At 42.9% G+C, this 13711-nt stretch overlaps 1 protein-coding gene across 1 annotated transcript in view; it reads right to left on the bottom strand.

The window, feature by feature from the left end:
• The window catches only part of PSEN2 (presenilin 2), a 52266-nt gene that overhangs the window by 13286 nt on the left and 25269 nt on the right, over positions 1-13711 (bottom strand). The window contains exons 5-7 of the mRNA XM_040350920.1: positions 12834-12901; positions 9930-10150; positions 6577-6675 (exon numbers count right to left, since the gene is read on the bottom strand). Of these exons, the coding sequence (XP_040206854.1) occupies positions 6577-6675; positions 9930-10150; positions 12834-12901 (388 nt within the window). The remainder of the gene's footprint in view (positions 1-6576; positions 6676-9929; positions 10151-12833; positions 12902-13711) is intronic.

The following is a 13711-nucleotide window of genomic DNA, read 5'->3' on the forward strand; positions in this document are numbered from 1 at the left end:
CAGATATGCATGGGACATGACTTTCTGCTCAACTCTGGATCTGATCTACCTCTTTTTGGGCCGCATGACTCTTGGTGCCGCCCTAATGATTTATGTATGCCACAGCCATGGCATTGTCGGATTGTATCCTGACAGGGTACCCCTGTAATTCGGCCGTCAATGCCCTCAAGGCTAATCGTGCTGCTCGGATCTCTAGCAGGTTGATGGGTAAAGATTTCTCAGAGACCGACCATTTTCCTTGGAGAGATAGCTTCCCCAGCCTAGAAGACTGGCATTTGTTGTCACCACCCTCCAAGAGACTGGAATGAAAGACTTCCCCTTTTGTAAATTTTGGGGTACCAACAAAGGCTCTGACATACTGTCGGAGACAGAGACATTGGGAAGTCTAAAGCTTGGACCTTTATGTTCCAAGCAGACAAAATGGCGTTCTGTAACTTCCTGAGTTGAATTGGGCATATGGAATGGCTTCGAATGAGGCCACCATCTTTCCCAACAGTCGCATACAAAGACGAATGGATGGTTTCCTTTTTGTACTGACCACCTGGATCAGTTCTCTTAACCACTTCCCTACCGAGTCATAGTAAAATGACGTCAGCAGGGACCTTTCGTCCTTCAGACTGGACGTCATATGACGTCCTTGCATTCCAGGCCGCATTGCTCGGGACCCGGTGCACTCGCCCGGCGGCCGCGATGTCCGATTGCCCGCACTCACGGCAGGACCATACACACAGATCCATGTCCTGTCAGCGGTGAGGAGACTGATGTGTGTTCCCAGTACAGAGGAACACACATCGATCTCCTCCCCTTGTGAGTCCCCCTCCCCCTACAGTTAGAACACACTTTAGGGAACATATTTAACCCCTTCAGCGCCCACTAGTGTTAACCCCTTCCCTGCCAGTCACATTTACACAGTAATCAGTGCAGTTTTATAGCACTAATCGCTGTGTAAATGTGAATGGTCCCAAAAATGTGTCAAAAGTGTCCAATATGTCCGCCCCAATGTCACGGTCACAATAAAAATCGCAGATCGCCGCCATTACTAGTAAAAAAAAAAAAAATGCCATAATTCTATTCACTATTTTGTAGACGCTTTTGCGCAAACCGATCAAATACGCTTATTGTGATTTTTTTTTTTACCAAAAATATGTAGAAGAATACGTATCGGTCTAAACTGAGGACATTTTTTTTTTTTTTTTAACCACTTAACCCCCGGACCATATTGCTGCCCAAAGACCAGAGGACTTTTTGCGATTTGGGACTGCACCGCTTTAACTGACAATTGCGCGGTCGTGCGACGTGGCTCCCAAACAAAATTGGCGTCCTTTTTTTCCCACAAATAGAGCTTTCTTTTGGTGGTATTTGATCACCTCTGCGGTTTTTATTTTTTGCGCTTTAAACAAAAATAGAGCGACAATTTTGAAAAAAAATATTTTTTACTTTTTGCTAAAATAAACATCCCCCAAAAATATATAAAAAAAAACACTTTTTTTTTCCTCAGTTTAGGCCGATACGTATTCGTCTACATATTTTTCGTAAAAAAATAAAATCGCAATAAGCGTTTATTGATTGGTTTGCGCAAAAGTTATAGCGTTTACAAAATAGGGGGTATTTTTATTAATATATTTTTTTACTAGTAATGGCGGCGATCAGCGATTTTTTTTCGGTACTGCGACATTATGGCGGATACTTTTGACACATTTTTGGGACCATTGGCATTTTTATAGCGATCCGTGCTATAAAAATGCATTGGATTACTATAAAAATGCCACTGGCAGTGAAGGGGTTAACACTAGGGGCGGGGAAGGGGTTAAGTATGTCCCTGTGTGTTATCTTACTGTGGGGGGGGGGGGTGGCCTCACTAGGGGAAACACTGATCCTCTGTTCATACATTGTATGAACAGAAGATCAGCATTTCCCCCGCTGACAGGACCGAGAGCTGTGTGTTTACACACACAGCTCCCGGTCCCCGCTCTGTAACGAGCGATCGCGTGTGCCCGGCGGCGATCGAGCACGCCGGGCACACGCACGGGAGTCGGGGGCGAGCGGGGGCGCTGTATAGCTACGGGCTCTCACCCAGGAGAGCCGACCTGCCGCCGTATAATGACGGTGCGCGGTCGGCTAGTGGTTAATTATGATATTTAGCAAATCAAAAAGTAAAAGATATTGTGTTTTTTTCAAAATTGTCGCTCTTTTGTTTATAGCGCAAAAAATAAAAACCGCAGAGGTGATCAAATACCACCAAAAGAAAGCTCTATTTGTGGGAAAAAAAGGGCGTCAATTTTGTTTGGGAGCCAGGTCGCACGATCGCGCAATTGTCATTCAAAATGCGACAGCGCTGAAAAAAAAAAATTGGTCTGGGCAGGAAGGGGGTGAAAATGCCCTGTATTGAAGTGGTTAAGGAAGCGATCTTTGGCCGAGACAAAAAAAATCTTCTTTGGTCTGTTTTTATGAGCAGCCCTAAGTATTCCAGTCTTTTTACCGGTTCTAGAGCTGACTTGTCCAGATTGAGAATCCAACCCAGGGACTCCAGATACTTGACCATACTGTGCACCGCTAGATTTAGGTTGGCAACCGAGTGATCTATTAATAATAGATCGTCCAAGTAGGCCATTATTGATATACCTTGAGATCTTAGATTGGCCAACAGAGGGGCCAGCCCGAAGGGTAAGGCCACAAACTGATAATGGCGTTGCCCCATCAGGAAGCGTAACAGCTTCTGATGGGTGTGAAAGATGGGTATATGCAGATACGTGTCCTTGATGTCGATGGACGCCAACAGCTCCCCCCCCCCTGTAGGGTGGCGGCCACTGACCAAATTGACTCCATCCGAAAGGATCGGACATTTAGTAACTGGTTTAGACCTTTGAGATCTAGTATCGGTCTTATGTCTCCGTTCGGCTTTGGTACAGTAAAAAGATTTGAATAGAAACCCAAACCTTGCTCTTCTATTGGCAATTCCACGATTACCGCTTGGGATAGCAGAGGATCTAATGCCAGAAACAGAAATTTCCTCTTTGCTGGATCATTTGGGACACTTGATGTTAAAAAGCGAGGTGGAGGAATCTCCAGCAACTTCAGTCTGTATCCCACGGACACCGTTGAGAGGACCCAATTGTCTTGGATCCTCTCTCGCCAACCCCCCCAGAACAACTGAAGTCTTCCCCCCATCCGACTGAGTGGGGGCGATCTTTCATAATGTTGACTTAGGGGTTGGCTTGGCCAGCTTACAGTTCCAGGGTTTCTTGTGACCCTGAGTCTGCCCCTGAGACTTTCCTCCCGTATTTGACCATCCGGGAGGCCGTCGGAACTGTTCAGAGGCTGAAGTACCCGGAACTGGAGAATTGGGCCTCTTAAAAGAGGGACCCCTAAACTTGTTCTTGACTGGCAAAAGCATGCTTTTCCCACTATATATTTTCTGGATATACTTATCCAAATCCTCCCCGAACAATCGCTCCCCATGGAACGGAAACCTGGCCAGGAGCTTCTTACAAAGCGTCTCAGCGGACCAGTTTTTTTTAATCATAGCAGCCTACGCATGTGTACCAAAAAGAGCGTAAGGCGGGAGGCCTGATGGATTGAATCTTTGATGGCATCCACTGCAAAGCATAATATTTTAGGAAAATCGGCCAAATTGCGTGCTTGCTGAGCAGGGACATCTTTTAAAACCTGCTTCAAGGCTTGACAGATGCCTATAGCTGCCACTGCAGGTTGGGCTACTACACTAGCTGTAGCGAAGGAAGTTTTCAACAATGTCTCCAATATCTTATAAGTCGTGTCTTTGAACATCTGCACATTGTCCACAGGACAAGTCAGAGTTTTGTTTACACAGGAGATAGCAGCGTCCACTGTAGGGATTCTCCATTTTTTGGTGAACTTCTCCTCCATAGGATATTAAATGGATTTTTTTTAGGAGGCAGAAACAGCTTATCTGGATGTTCTCAATCCTGATAAATGAGACCCTCTAGTAACGGATGAGCAGGAAAAGAGTAATTAGCCTGAGGGGCTTTTAAAGACCCCAAAGAAGAAACATAGCTAGCTGCTGGTTCCAATATGGGTAATTTGAATGCCGAACGAACCATCTCTGTAAGGGATTGCACCAACAATTTTTCAGACTGAGAAGCTGTAAAAGGTTCCTCCAGAGTGGAAACCTCAGAGTCAGAAACCTCAGAATGCCCCTCAGCTTGATCCTGAGGGCAGGTCAACCTCTTGCGGGGACAATTGTTCCGTTGTTAGGAACTCTGAAGGGGGAGAGGGAGACCTGGTGCGCTTTCTCACGGGAAGAGAGGATGCGATTAATGTCGCTAATCTTTGCTCCAGACCCCCCAGGGCTGAGGCAAAAGCCTCTTTCGTTACATACACCACAGCAGGTGAGCCAAGGGCAGCTGTAGCACCTAACAGCCCTGATGGCTCACCCTGGGCCACTACCTCTGATTTGTCAGGGGAGGATAGAACAGCGGGAGCATGCCCGAGAGCTTTTTAGGATTCTTATTCCCAGAGCCCTTAGAAGGCATAGTCCCAAGCCCAAAGCCAAGGGAACACAGCCAAAATCGCATCCACTGCTGACCTATAGACCAGCAAATATGCTGTTATTATTGGAGCAGCCTAATGCAGAGCTAAATATGTGCCTGGGAATGCCTGTATAAATCAGCCGTCAAAATGCTATATACTGCCTGAACTGATGTAGTTATGTGATGTCACAAAACAGGGATACTGATCTTTATAACAACCAGGTGTACCGCACCTGCGCCCTGCCAAGCTCCGCCCCACTCCCTCCAGCCGCTCCTTAGAATGGCTATATGGAAGAGACCATTGCGCGCGTGTGTGTCATGTGATGACTCCCGCACATGACGCTGCCGCACCTGTGCACGAGGCGCCGCCACCGCTCCAGTCGGGAGTAAGCAGCGTGGGAGGAAGCCTGCTGAGCCGCTCTGTGAAGGAAACTCAAAGGAGCCCCATGGAAGCATGCAGCAGCTGTTCTAATGAAACAGGCAAGTACTTTTCCAGCAGCATCTGGGTAACACAATACGCCAAGGAAGATTTTAAAAACAGTCATTTGGATCTGACAGGCAGACACACTCACATAGGCAATGTAGACCCCAGGCATGCCATATTAGCTCGATAGAAGGTCCCTTGCTGAACCAAGTTCTGCCAGGGCCTTCACTTACCTTATCCTCTGTTGCAGGACTCTGCAGCCCAATCTTCACCCATCACGGAGGGCTAAGTCTGCAGACCTTCAGGGACCGGGGTCCATGGACAAGAACACCACACCCCTGGACCTGTACCGCACCCTGCCAGAAAGCTTTTGGTATTGGGTCTGTACAAAGCACTGGAACCCAGGATCCAGCCATCATAAGAGAGGCATTACAGGCAAAACCTTGTTCTTCTCAACGGAGGCCCGTATACCTTCCACTTTTGCTATGAAGCACCTTGGATGGATCCGGAGACAGCTTGCTTAGGCCACAAGGGAACCAAAAGTGAAGCTTTCTTAGAAGTACAAAGCGACCGTGACCATCACTTTAGACACTGGCGAAAAAACTGAGGTACTCCCAGTATGGGAGGGGTTATATAGGGGAGGGGACTTCCTGTTTTGGGTGTGCCAGTGTCCATCACCTGAAGGTAGACTCTATAACCCACATAGTAATTACTATGCTGCTCTGTGTCCGTGATGCACGAGAAAGAAAAAACATTTAGAAGGGAAATCGAAGGAAAAGGTAAGTGAACCAATAATGCACTAGCTTAAAAGGAACCTATTTAGAAAATTTAAAAACAAACCTTTACAACCCCTTTAAGTAATCTTCTCTCAACATGGTTCCACCCCAGCCTCTAAGAGGAAACACTAATAAACCCCGCAAACTGCAAGCCAGCCTTGCCCAAGCAACAATCGTGTGAAGGGTTTACTGAGTAATTCTTGCCATGTGCTCTACGATTGATTCCCGTGTACTGACTTTGGCTTGTTCTCCTGACCAACCCTGTCTGTTTGTTGCACCGACCTTTAGCTTGTCCTCCTGACTATTCCTTGCAGGCCTGGACTGCCGCCCCCTCTCCATCCACCAGAGCTACCTGTGAGTGTGAGCTGGGAGACCCTGGGGGCCATGACCTGGAGTCAGCTGCTGCCAAGTCCATCCTCACCATCAGAGGCCCTGGTGAAAACCTGCTGGATCTTAGACTCCGCGCCCTGGGGAATCTTATGCTCTAGCTTCCTGCCCAGGATGGTGGCTGCGACTCTGCGTAGCTGCTTCTCAGAACCATCGACCCTCAGCAGTCAGGTCCACAACCTCTGTGGTGCGCTCCTAGTCACTTGGTCTCGTAGGTGATCTGACATTAGACCCATTAGGAAAGTTATAATATTTGCCTTTTGAAGTCCACAGAAAGAGGAAAGCTAGGCAAAGACCAGGGATGCACAGTATTTTTACTTACAGATTAGCAAATGGAAAGGAATATATCCCACAAGTGTACACATCGAAGTGTTTAACAGACACAGGTGTATCTTATAGGAAACACTAATGATTGGCCAGGGCCATACAACTCGCATCCTACATTTAAATAATTTCAAAGTGACATTGACTATATACTTACAGGAATATATTAATGCTGGAAATATAGGCTCATTTCTTTCCTGGGCAGTTTCCACCAGCATTCTGAGAGGGCCTTTTGGACATAATACAGCTAGCAAATCTGTCAGCAAAGACACAATACAGACACCAATTTAGAGAGAACCTGGTTTAAATTCAGTTGCAAAGTGGTATTAAACCCAAAACCAATCATTTTAAATATTGCAGCTTACCAATCCTTAAATGTGGTAGCACAAATGATAAATAGTGGGATCTTACTCCCATATGACTGAAAAAAGGGCCAGGAATGAATTCCAGGAGTCATACCAAATGATGAAAGAAGGCAATTACACCAAAAAGTATTATAATTGTGGAGTGTGATATTTGGCAATTCGTTGAACAGGGGCATCGATATCAATCTGTAGATGAGCTCTATTTAAATAGAGACAGCTCTATTTATATTAACTGTGCTACAAGTACGGTTATATATACACAATTGACTGCCCATGTGGTCTATCATACATAGGAAAAACAAAAAGATAGTTAAAGGTCTGTGTTAAGGGAGCATTTGAGAAATTAATCGCCATAACCTCCTTGGTGGGTCATCTAAGGGGTTAAAAGTGAAATAGATATATGCGCTCAAAAAAAGTCCAGGAAAGGGGATATTTTGCTTTTTTTTTTATTACAAAAGCAAAAGTTTTTGGAATTACACCTGTGGGACTCTTCTCCCTAAGGGGTTAAAAAAAGTAAAAATTTGGGAGAATTTATCTAAAGGGTTACTTTAGAAGATTGGATTGTGCTTTTTGAGTATGTTGGGATATGTACAAATGGATTGAACACTTACAGTGGGGAAAATTAATATATAATCCCCTGCAGATTTTGTAAGTTTGCCCACTTACAAATAAATGAAGGGTGTATTTTTTATGATAGGTCTAATTTAAATGATAGAGACAGAATATAAACCAAGAATCCAGAAAAAACTCATGATACAAATGTTATAAATGGAGTTGCAGTTCATTGAGTAAAATAAGTATTTGATCCTCAAACAAAACATGACTTAGTACTTGGTGGAGAAACCATGTGGAGAAACCCTTGTTGGCAAGTAGAGAGGCAAGACGTTTCTTGTAGTTCATGACCAGGCTTGCTTACATCTCAGAAGGGATTTTGGTCCACTCTTCTTTATAGATCTTCTCAAAATCCTTAAAGGGGTTGTAAAGGTTAGTTTTTTATTTTCTAAATAGGTTACTTTAAGCTAGTGCATTGTTGGTTTACTTACCTTTTCCTTCAATTCCCCTTCTAAATGTTTTTTTTCTTTGTTTTCTTTGTCTGAATTTCTCACTTCCTGTTTCTCCTCAGTAAAGGTGTTCAGTAAGCTGTTCTAAATGACTTTCCACCGCTCGGATGATGGTGGAAAGCTTACTGAGGAGAAACAGGAAGTGAGAAATTCAAATTAAGAAAAAAAAAACATTTAGAAGGGAAAACGAAGGAAAAGGAAAGTGAACCAACTATGCACCGGCTTAAAGGAACCTATTTAGACAATAAAAGACGAAGCTTTACAACCCCTGTAAGGTTTCTTGGCTGTCACTTGGCAACTCTAAGTTTCAGCTCCCTCCATACATTTTCTATAGGATTAAGGTCTGGATATTGGCTAGGCCAGTCCATGACCCTAAAGTGTTTCTTCTTGAGCCACTCCTTTGTTGCCATGGTGGTATGTTTTGGGTCTTTGTCATGCTGGAAGACCCATCCACGACCCATCTTCAGTGTTCTGGCCGAGGGAAGAAGGTTTTGAGTCAAGATTTTACAATACATGGCCCCTCAATGCGGCAAAGTCAGTCTGTACCTTTAGCAGAGAAACAGCCCCAAAGCATAATGTTTCTACCTCAGTGCTTGACTGTAGGGATGGTTTTCTTAGAGTCATAGTCAGCATTTTTCTTCCTCCAAACAAGGCAAGTCAAACTCAGTTCTGGTCTCATCTGACCACAACACTTTCTCCCAATCCTTCTTTATATCATTTAGATGTCCACTGGCAAACTTCAGACTGGCCTGTACATGTGCCTTCTTGAGGCGGGGGACTAGCCGTGTTTGGAGGAAGAAAAATTCTGACTATGACCCCAAGATCACTATCCCCACAGTCGAGCACGGAGGTAGAAACATTATGCTTTTGGGCTGTTTCTCTGCTAAAGGTACAGGCTGACTTTGCCACACTGAGGGGCCACTGGACGGGGGCATGTATTGTAAAATCTTAAATGAGAACCTTCTTCCCTCAGCCAGAACACTGAAGATGGGTCATGGATGGGTCTTCCAGCATGACAATGACCCAAAACAATCCGCCAAGGCAACAAAGGAGTGGATCAAGAAGCACATTAAGGCCATGGAGTGGCCTAGCCAGTCACCAGACCTTAGTCCTATAGAAAATTTAGGAGCCAAAACTTTGAGTTGCCCACCGACACCCAAGAAATATTAAGGATTTAGAGAAGATCTACAATCGCATTGAGTGTGTGGATCAAATAAATTAATAATGTATGGACTACCTTAGTGGTTGTAAAAGTTGGGTAAGTGGCAAAGGATTTGATTTTAATGTTATGGTTGAGTTGTCTTATTTTATTTGTCCATTTAGCCGTTAACCTGGAGTTCAGCTTTAACTAAATAACAACACAAAAAAACAGACATAATAGTCAATATGCTTTTCTGTAACATATGTTCTATTTATGACAACTATAGCCATTCCCCATGCTAATTGCTTTAAAATTCACAGTTAATATTTTTCATAACATAATTCGGCATAAAACTTTCTATCTATTTATTTTTTACTGCAAAACTAGTCGAGACCTTGACCAATCTATCAACTGACAATCACAGATGTCTCTTGGGCGATCCCTGCGCGTCTGTTTTTTTTCTTTTTAATTAATGTCAACTGGATATATTTTTTTTTTTATCTATAATAATAAAAAAAATGTTACATTACACTGTATTCTGTTATTACCGGTACCGAGATAGTCCATTAATTTCCTGGGTGGGAACGTTACAGGGTTAGTCTCAGCAACTATTCCCCTTGTCACCACCCTTCCCGTCTTACTTGAGTAACTTGGATGATGGTACGTTGCTATTCAGTATTATGCTTTTAAAATGAAGCCATACTGCATTTTTTGCATTTGTATCTATTTTATCTAAGTGTCTACGCATCAGATTTAACACTAATCTGCCCAATAATAAGCTTGGAGCTTTTGCAAAGAAACACAGAAGCAGCAAACTTTTGTATGCAATTTCATAATGTGAATTTATAGTAAAATGGCATAATAAAGTTTAATATAAATCAAAAGCACTTTATGGCATTCACCCTTCATAACATAAAATAGCATGTATTATAAGTAAAAGTACCGTATACAGATATTGCTCCCAGTATTACCCAGGCTGACCACTCAGGCAAATACTTAATGAACACAAGAGCCATAAGCGCACTGATCATGATTAGATAAGCCTGCTGTAACTGGAGAGGCCCCTTCCAATGAATACAGATCATGCCCACTGCTCCAAAATTCCAGATAATCATGATCAATGTTGGGTAGTCCATCGCTACATTGTAGGTTTTAAACACTTCCCTATGACCAAAAAAAAAAAAGCAAACATTATTTTTAGTAATATATAAGAAATTAAACCTGTGCTATGGATATGTAAATGCTGTACAAGTAATAAAAATCAATAAACCCCCCAGTGATTGTAAAACTTTTTATTTAATTTTATTTTTTTAAATAACAAACATACTTACCTCCACTGTGCATTTCGTTTTGCACAGAGTGGCCCCGATTCTCCTCTTCTAGTGTCCCCCAGTGGTGCCATCAGCTCCTCCCCCCCCCCCCCCCCGGGTCATTTGATTTAATTGAAAGCAGCAGCTCAGTCATTGACTTTCGCTATCAATCTATCCAATCAAGAGCTGAGAACCTCGGGCAGAGAGGTATAGCACGGCTCCACCGAGGGATTGAAGGGGGTCAGGTGAGTAAAATGGGGGGGCTAGGGGGCCGGTCACTGTCAGAAGTTTTTTAACCTTAATGCAGTAAGAAAAACACGGTTGCTGCTGTTATACTGGGTGTAAAAACAACTGAAGAGGCTCAAAAAAAACCAACAAAAAAAAACACCTACCCTATGGGTAACTGCGCTACCTATACGTTATACACATAAATGGTGTGCACAACCATAAATCATATCAATATCATGTGCAAACATAACATTAAAGAGGAGCTCCAGGCTACCCCCCGCCCCCCCTCCAAAAAATAAATAAAAACATCACTGTAGCTGCTGACCTAATATTAGGGCACATACCCATCCAGGAATCCAGCCAATCACCACAGCCACCATCTTGACAAAGGGACACCGGCAGTGAAGCCGGCTCCGTTTGTCACGGCGGGAGTGGAAGCGGGTACCTGTCAAAATACCCCCCAAAAAAAGGTGCCATATGTGGCAGACAAGCGGAGCTTCCCCTTTTGGGTGGAGGTTCGCTTTAATATTAATGGAAAGACCTACTTCATAACATTAAAGCGATGACCTATAGAAGGCTTTTAAAGCGTCGCCTAAAAAAAAAAAACATAGGGTACTGAAGTTTGTCACCATTTCACAGGTGCACACAAATTTAAGGTTTGATATGTTATCTATTTACCTGCTGCAACTTCATCTTTTATATTTCACCAAAAAATTGGGTAATTGATATCTATGTGCCCTAAAATTAACTTTTGTGTGTTGTGTGCTGAAATTTTGCATTTTCTAGACCTTTACGGCAGTATCGTGTGACATCCATTGAAATTACCTAGTGAGAAAGCCGTCTCATTCAGTAGCAGTGGATTTCTAAATAAAATTAAAGCCATAAATTACTTATAACTGCCCACCGCATTGGACCTGCAGGATTAGTGTAAGTCATTTATAGCTTTTATTTTATTCTGCCATTTTATGCTCTGAACAGAAAAAAAAGCTTTTTAACCACTTGCCCACCGCCTCATGTCAAAAAGACGTCCTGTTTTTAAAGATGTATATCTCGGTAACGGCAGCAGCTGCTGCCACAACCGAGGTATGCATCTTTAGTGCCGACGGTCCTGTAAACGATAACGGCAGTCTCCGCGGCGGATTCGCCGCGAGATCGCCGTTATCGGTGGCGGGAGAGGGCCCCCCCCTCCCGCCGCTCTCCCGCGCCTTCCGCCGCTTACCGTAGCCGTCGGTAGCGGCGGAGGCGATCGGGTCCGTTTGGCAAGTGACTGGGGACGAGACTGAAGGAAAAATCTCTTTCGCCCGTCCCCATAGTTCTGCTGGGCGGAAGTGATGTCAAAACATCAGTCCCGCCCAGCGTCTTAAAGCAACATTTTTTTTTTCTGTCATTTAAAAAAATGACAGTTTAATTTTTTTTTTTTTTTTTTTTTTTTTTTTGCATTTAAGCCTAAATATGAGAAGATCTGAGGTCTTTTTGACCCCAGATCTCATATTTAAGAGGACCTGTCATGCTTTTTTCTATTACAAGGGATGTTTACATTCCTTGTAATAGGAATAAAAGTGATATTTTTTTATTTCAGTGTAAAAAATTATAAAAATAAATAAAAATAAATAAGAAAACAAAAAAAAAATTTTAAAAACGCCCCGTCCCGACGAGCTCGAGCGCAAAAGCGAACACATACGCGAGTAGCGCCCGCATATGAAAACGGTGTTCAAACCACACAAGTGAGGTATCGCCGCGATCGTTAGAGCGAGAGCAATAATTCTAGCCCTAGACCTACTCTGTAGCTCAAGAAATGCAACCTGTAGAATTTTTTAAACGTCGCCTATCGAGATTTTTAAGGGTAAAAGTTTGACGCCATGCCACGAGCTGGCGCAATCATTAAGCGTGTCATGTTGGGTATCATTTTACTCGGCGTAACATTATCTTTCACAATATATAAAAAAATTGGGCAAAAATTATTGTTGTCTTATTTTTTAATTCAAAAAAGTGATTTTTTCCCAAAAAAAGTGCGCTTGTAAGACCGCTGCGCAAATACGGTGTGACAAAAAGTATTGCAATGACTGCCATTTTATTCCCTAGGATGTCTGCTAAAAAATATATATATATATAATGTTTGGGGGTTCTGATTAATTTTCTAGCAAAAAAATTGTGATTTTCACATGAAGGAGAGAAGTGCCAGAATAGGCCCGGTGGTCAAGTGGTTAAAAAAAAAAAAAAAACTGGCTCCTAACTTTTTTTTAGCTGTCCAAGCAAATTTGTCAAGCCCCAACAACAGTTTTTATAAAAATGTAAAAAAAGATACCCACCCAAGATAGATGTAGGAGAACATGAACAGCAGCATAAGAGAGGACAGAATCAGCCATCCATGAATGAACTAAAAAAAAAAAAGAATTATAAAAAAAGAAAAAAAACACTGGGAATTAAATAGCACAAAAAAAAAAAAGGGTACATACAGTATGCTCTAAAATTAGTGGAACATACAGTACTCTATGATTTAAAATAATTTATAATACGTTCTGGACACAGCAGCACATACACACTGACCAATTAACTACATGTGTAAATGCCACTTGCACACACTGTGTGCGACCAGCAGCAGCTGTTAGTCATGGCTGTCAGATTAGCACTCTACAGATCAATGGCTGGCGCCGCTGCTATTCGCATGTAACCATTCGTCAGTTTCTGCACAGAAACATAAACTCTGGATGTCTTTGTCTCGGGTTTGTCAGGGGCTCTCTTCGGTTGTAAACGCTCAGATGTGTAGTTTCTATGTGAGTTTCTATATGCGTTGGCCATTGGTCTGTACAAATTACTAATCTAACAGCCACAACTGACAGCAGCTGCTGGTCCCACACAGTGTACAAGCAGCGATAACAACCACCAGCAAGAATATGATTTTTTCCACAAACCACCCCTGGCCGCTGCAATTCCGCTGTGTAAATGTAGCATTAAAGTGGAGTTTCCATCCCATTTTTTTTTCATTGTTGTGCTCATTAGACCTAAAAAAGTAAAAAAATTAAAAAAAAAAAAATTTTTTTTTACTCATCTGGAAATGCCTGTTGCTATGCGGTCCCACAAAATCTGCCTTTGAAATCACCTAGGATTCTGACATCATCTCCCTCTAATGCTCCTGGGAAATGTGTGTCATCATTTCCCAGGATGCAGTGCGCTGTCCAATTTTCAC

Source organism: Rana temporaria, chromosome 4 (assembly GCF_905171775.1).
Source record: "Rana temporaria chromosome 4, aRanTem1.1, whole genome shotgun sequence".
Lineage (NCBI taxonomy): Eukaryota > Metazoa > Chordata > Amphibia > Anura > Ranidae > Rana > Rana temporaria.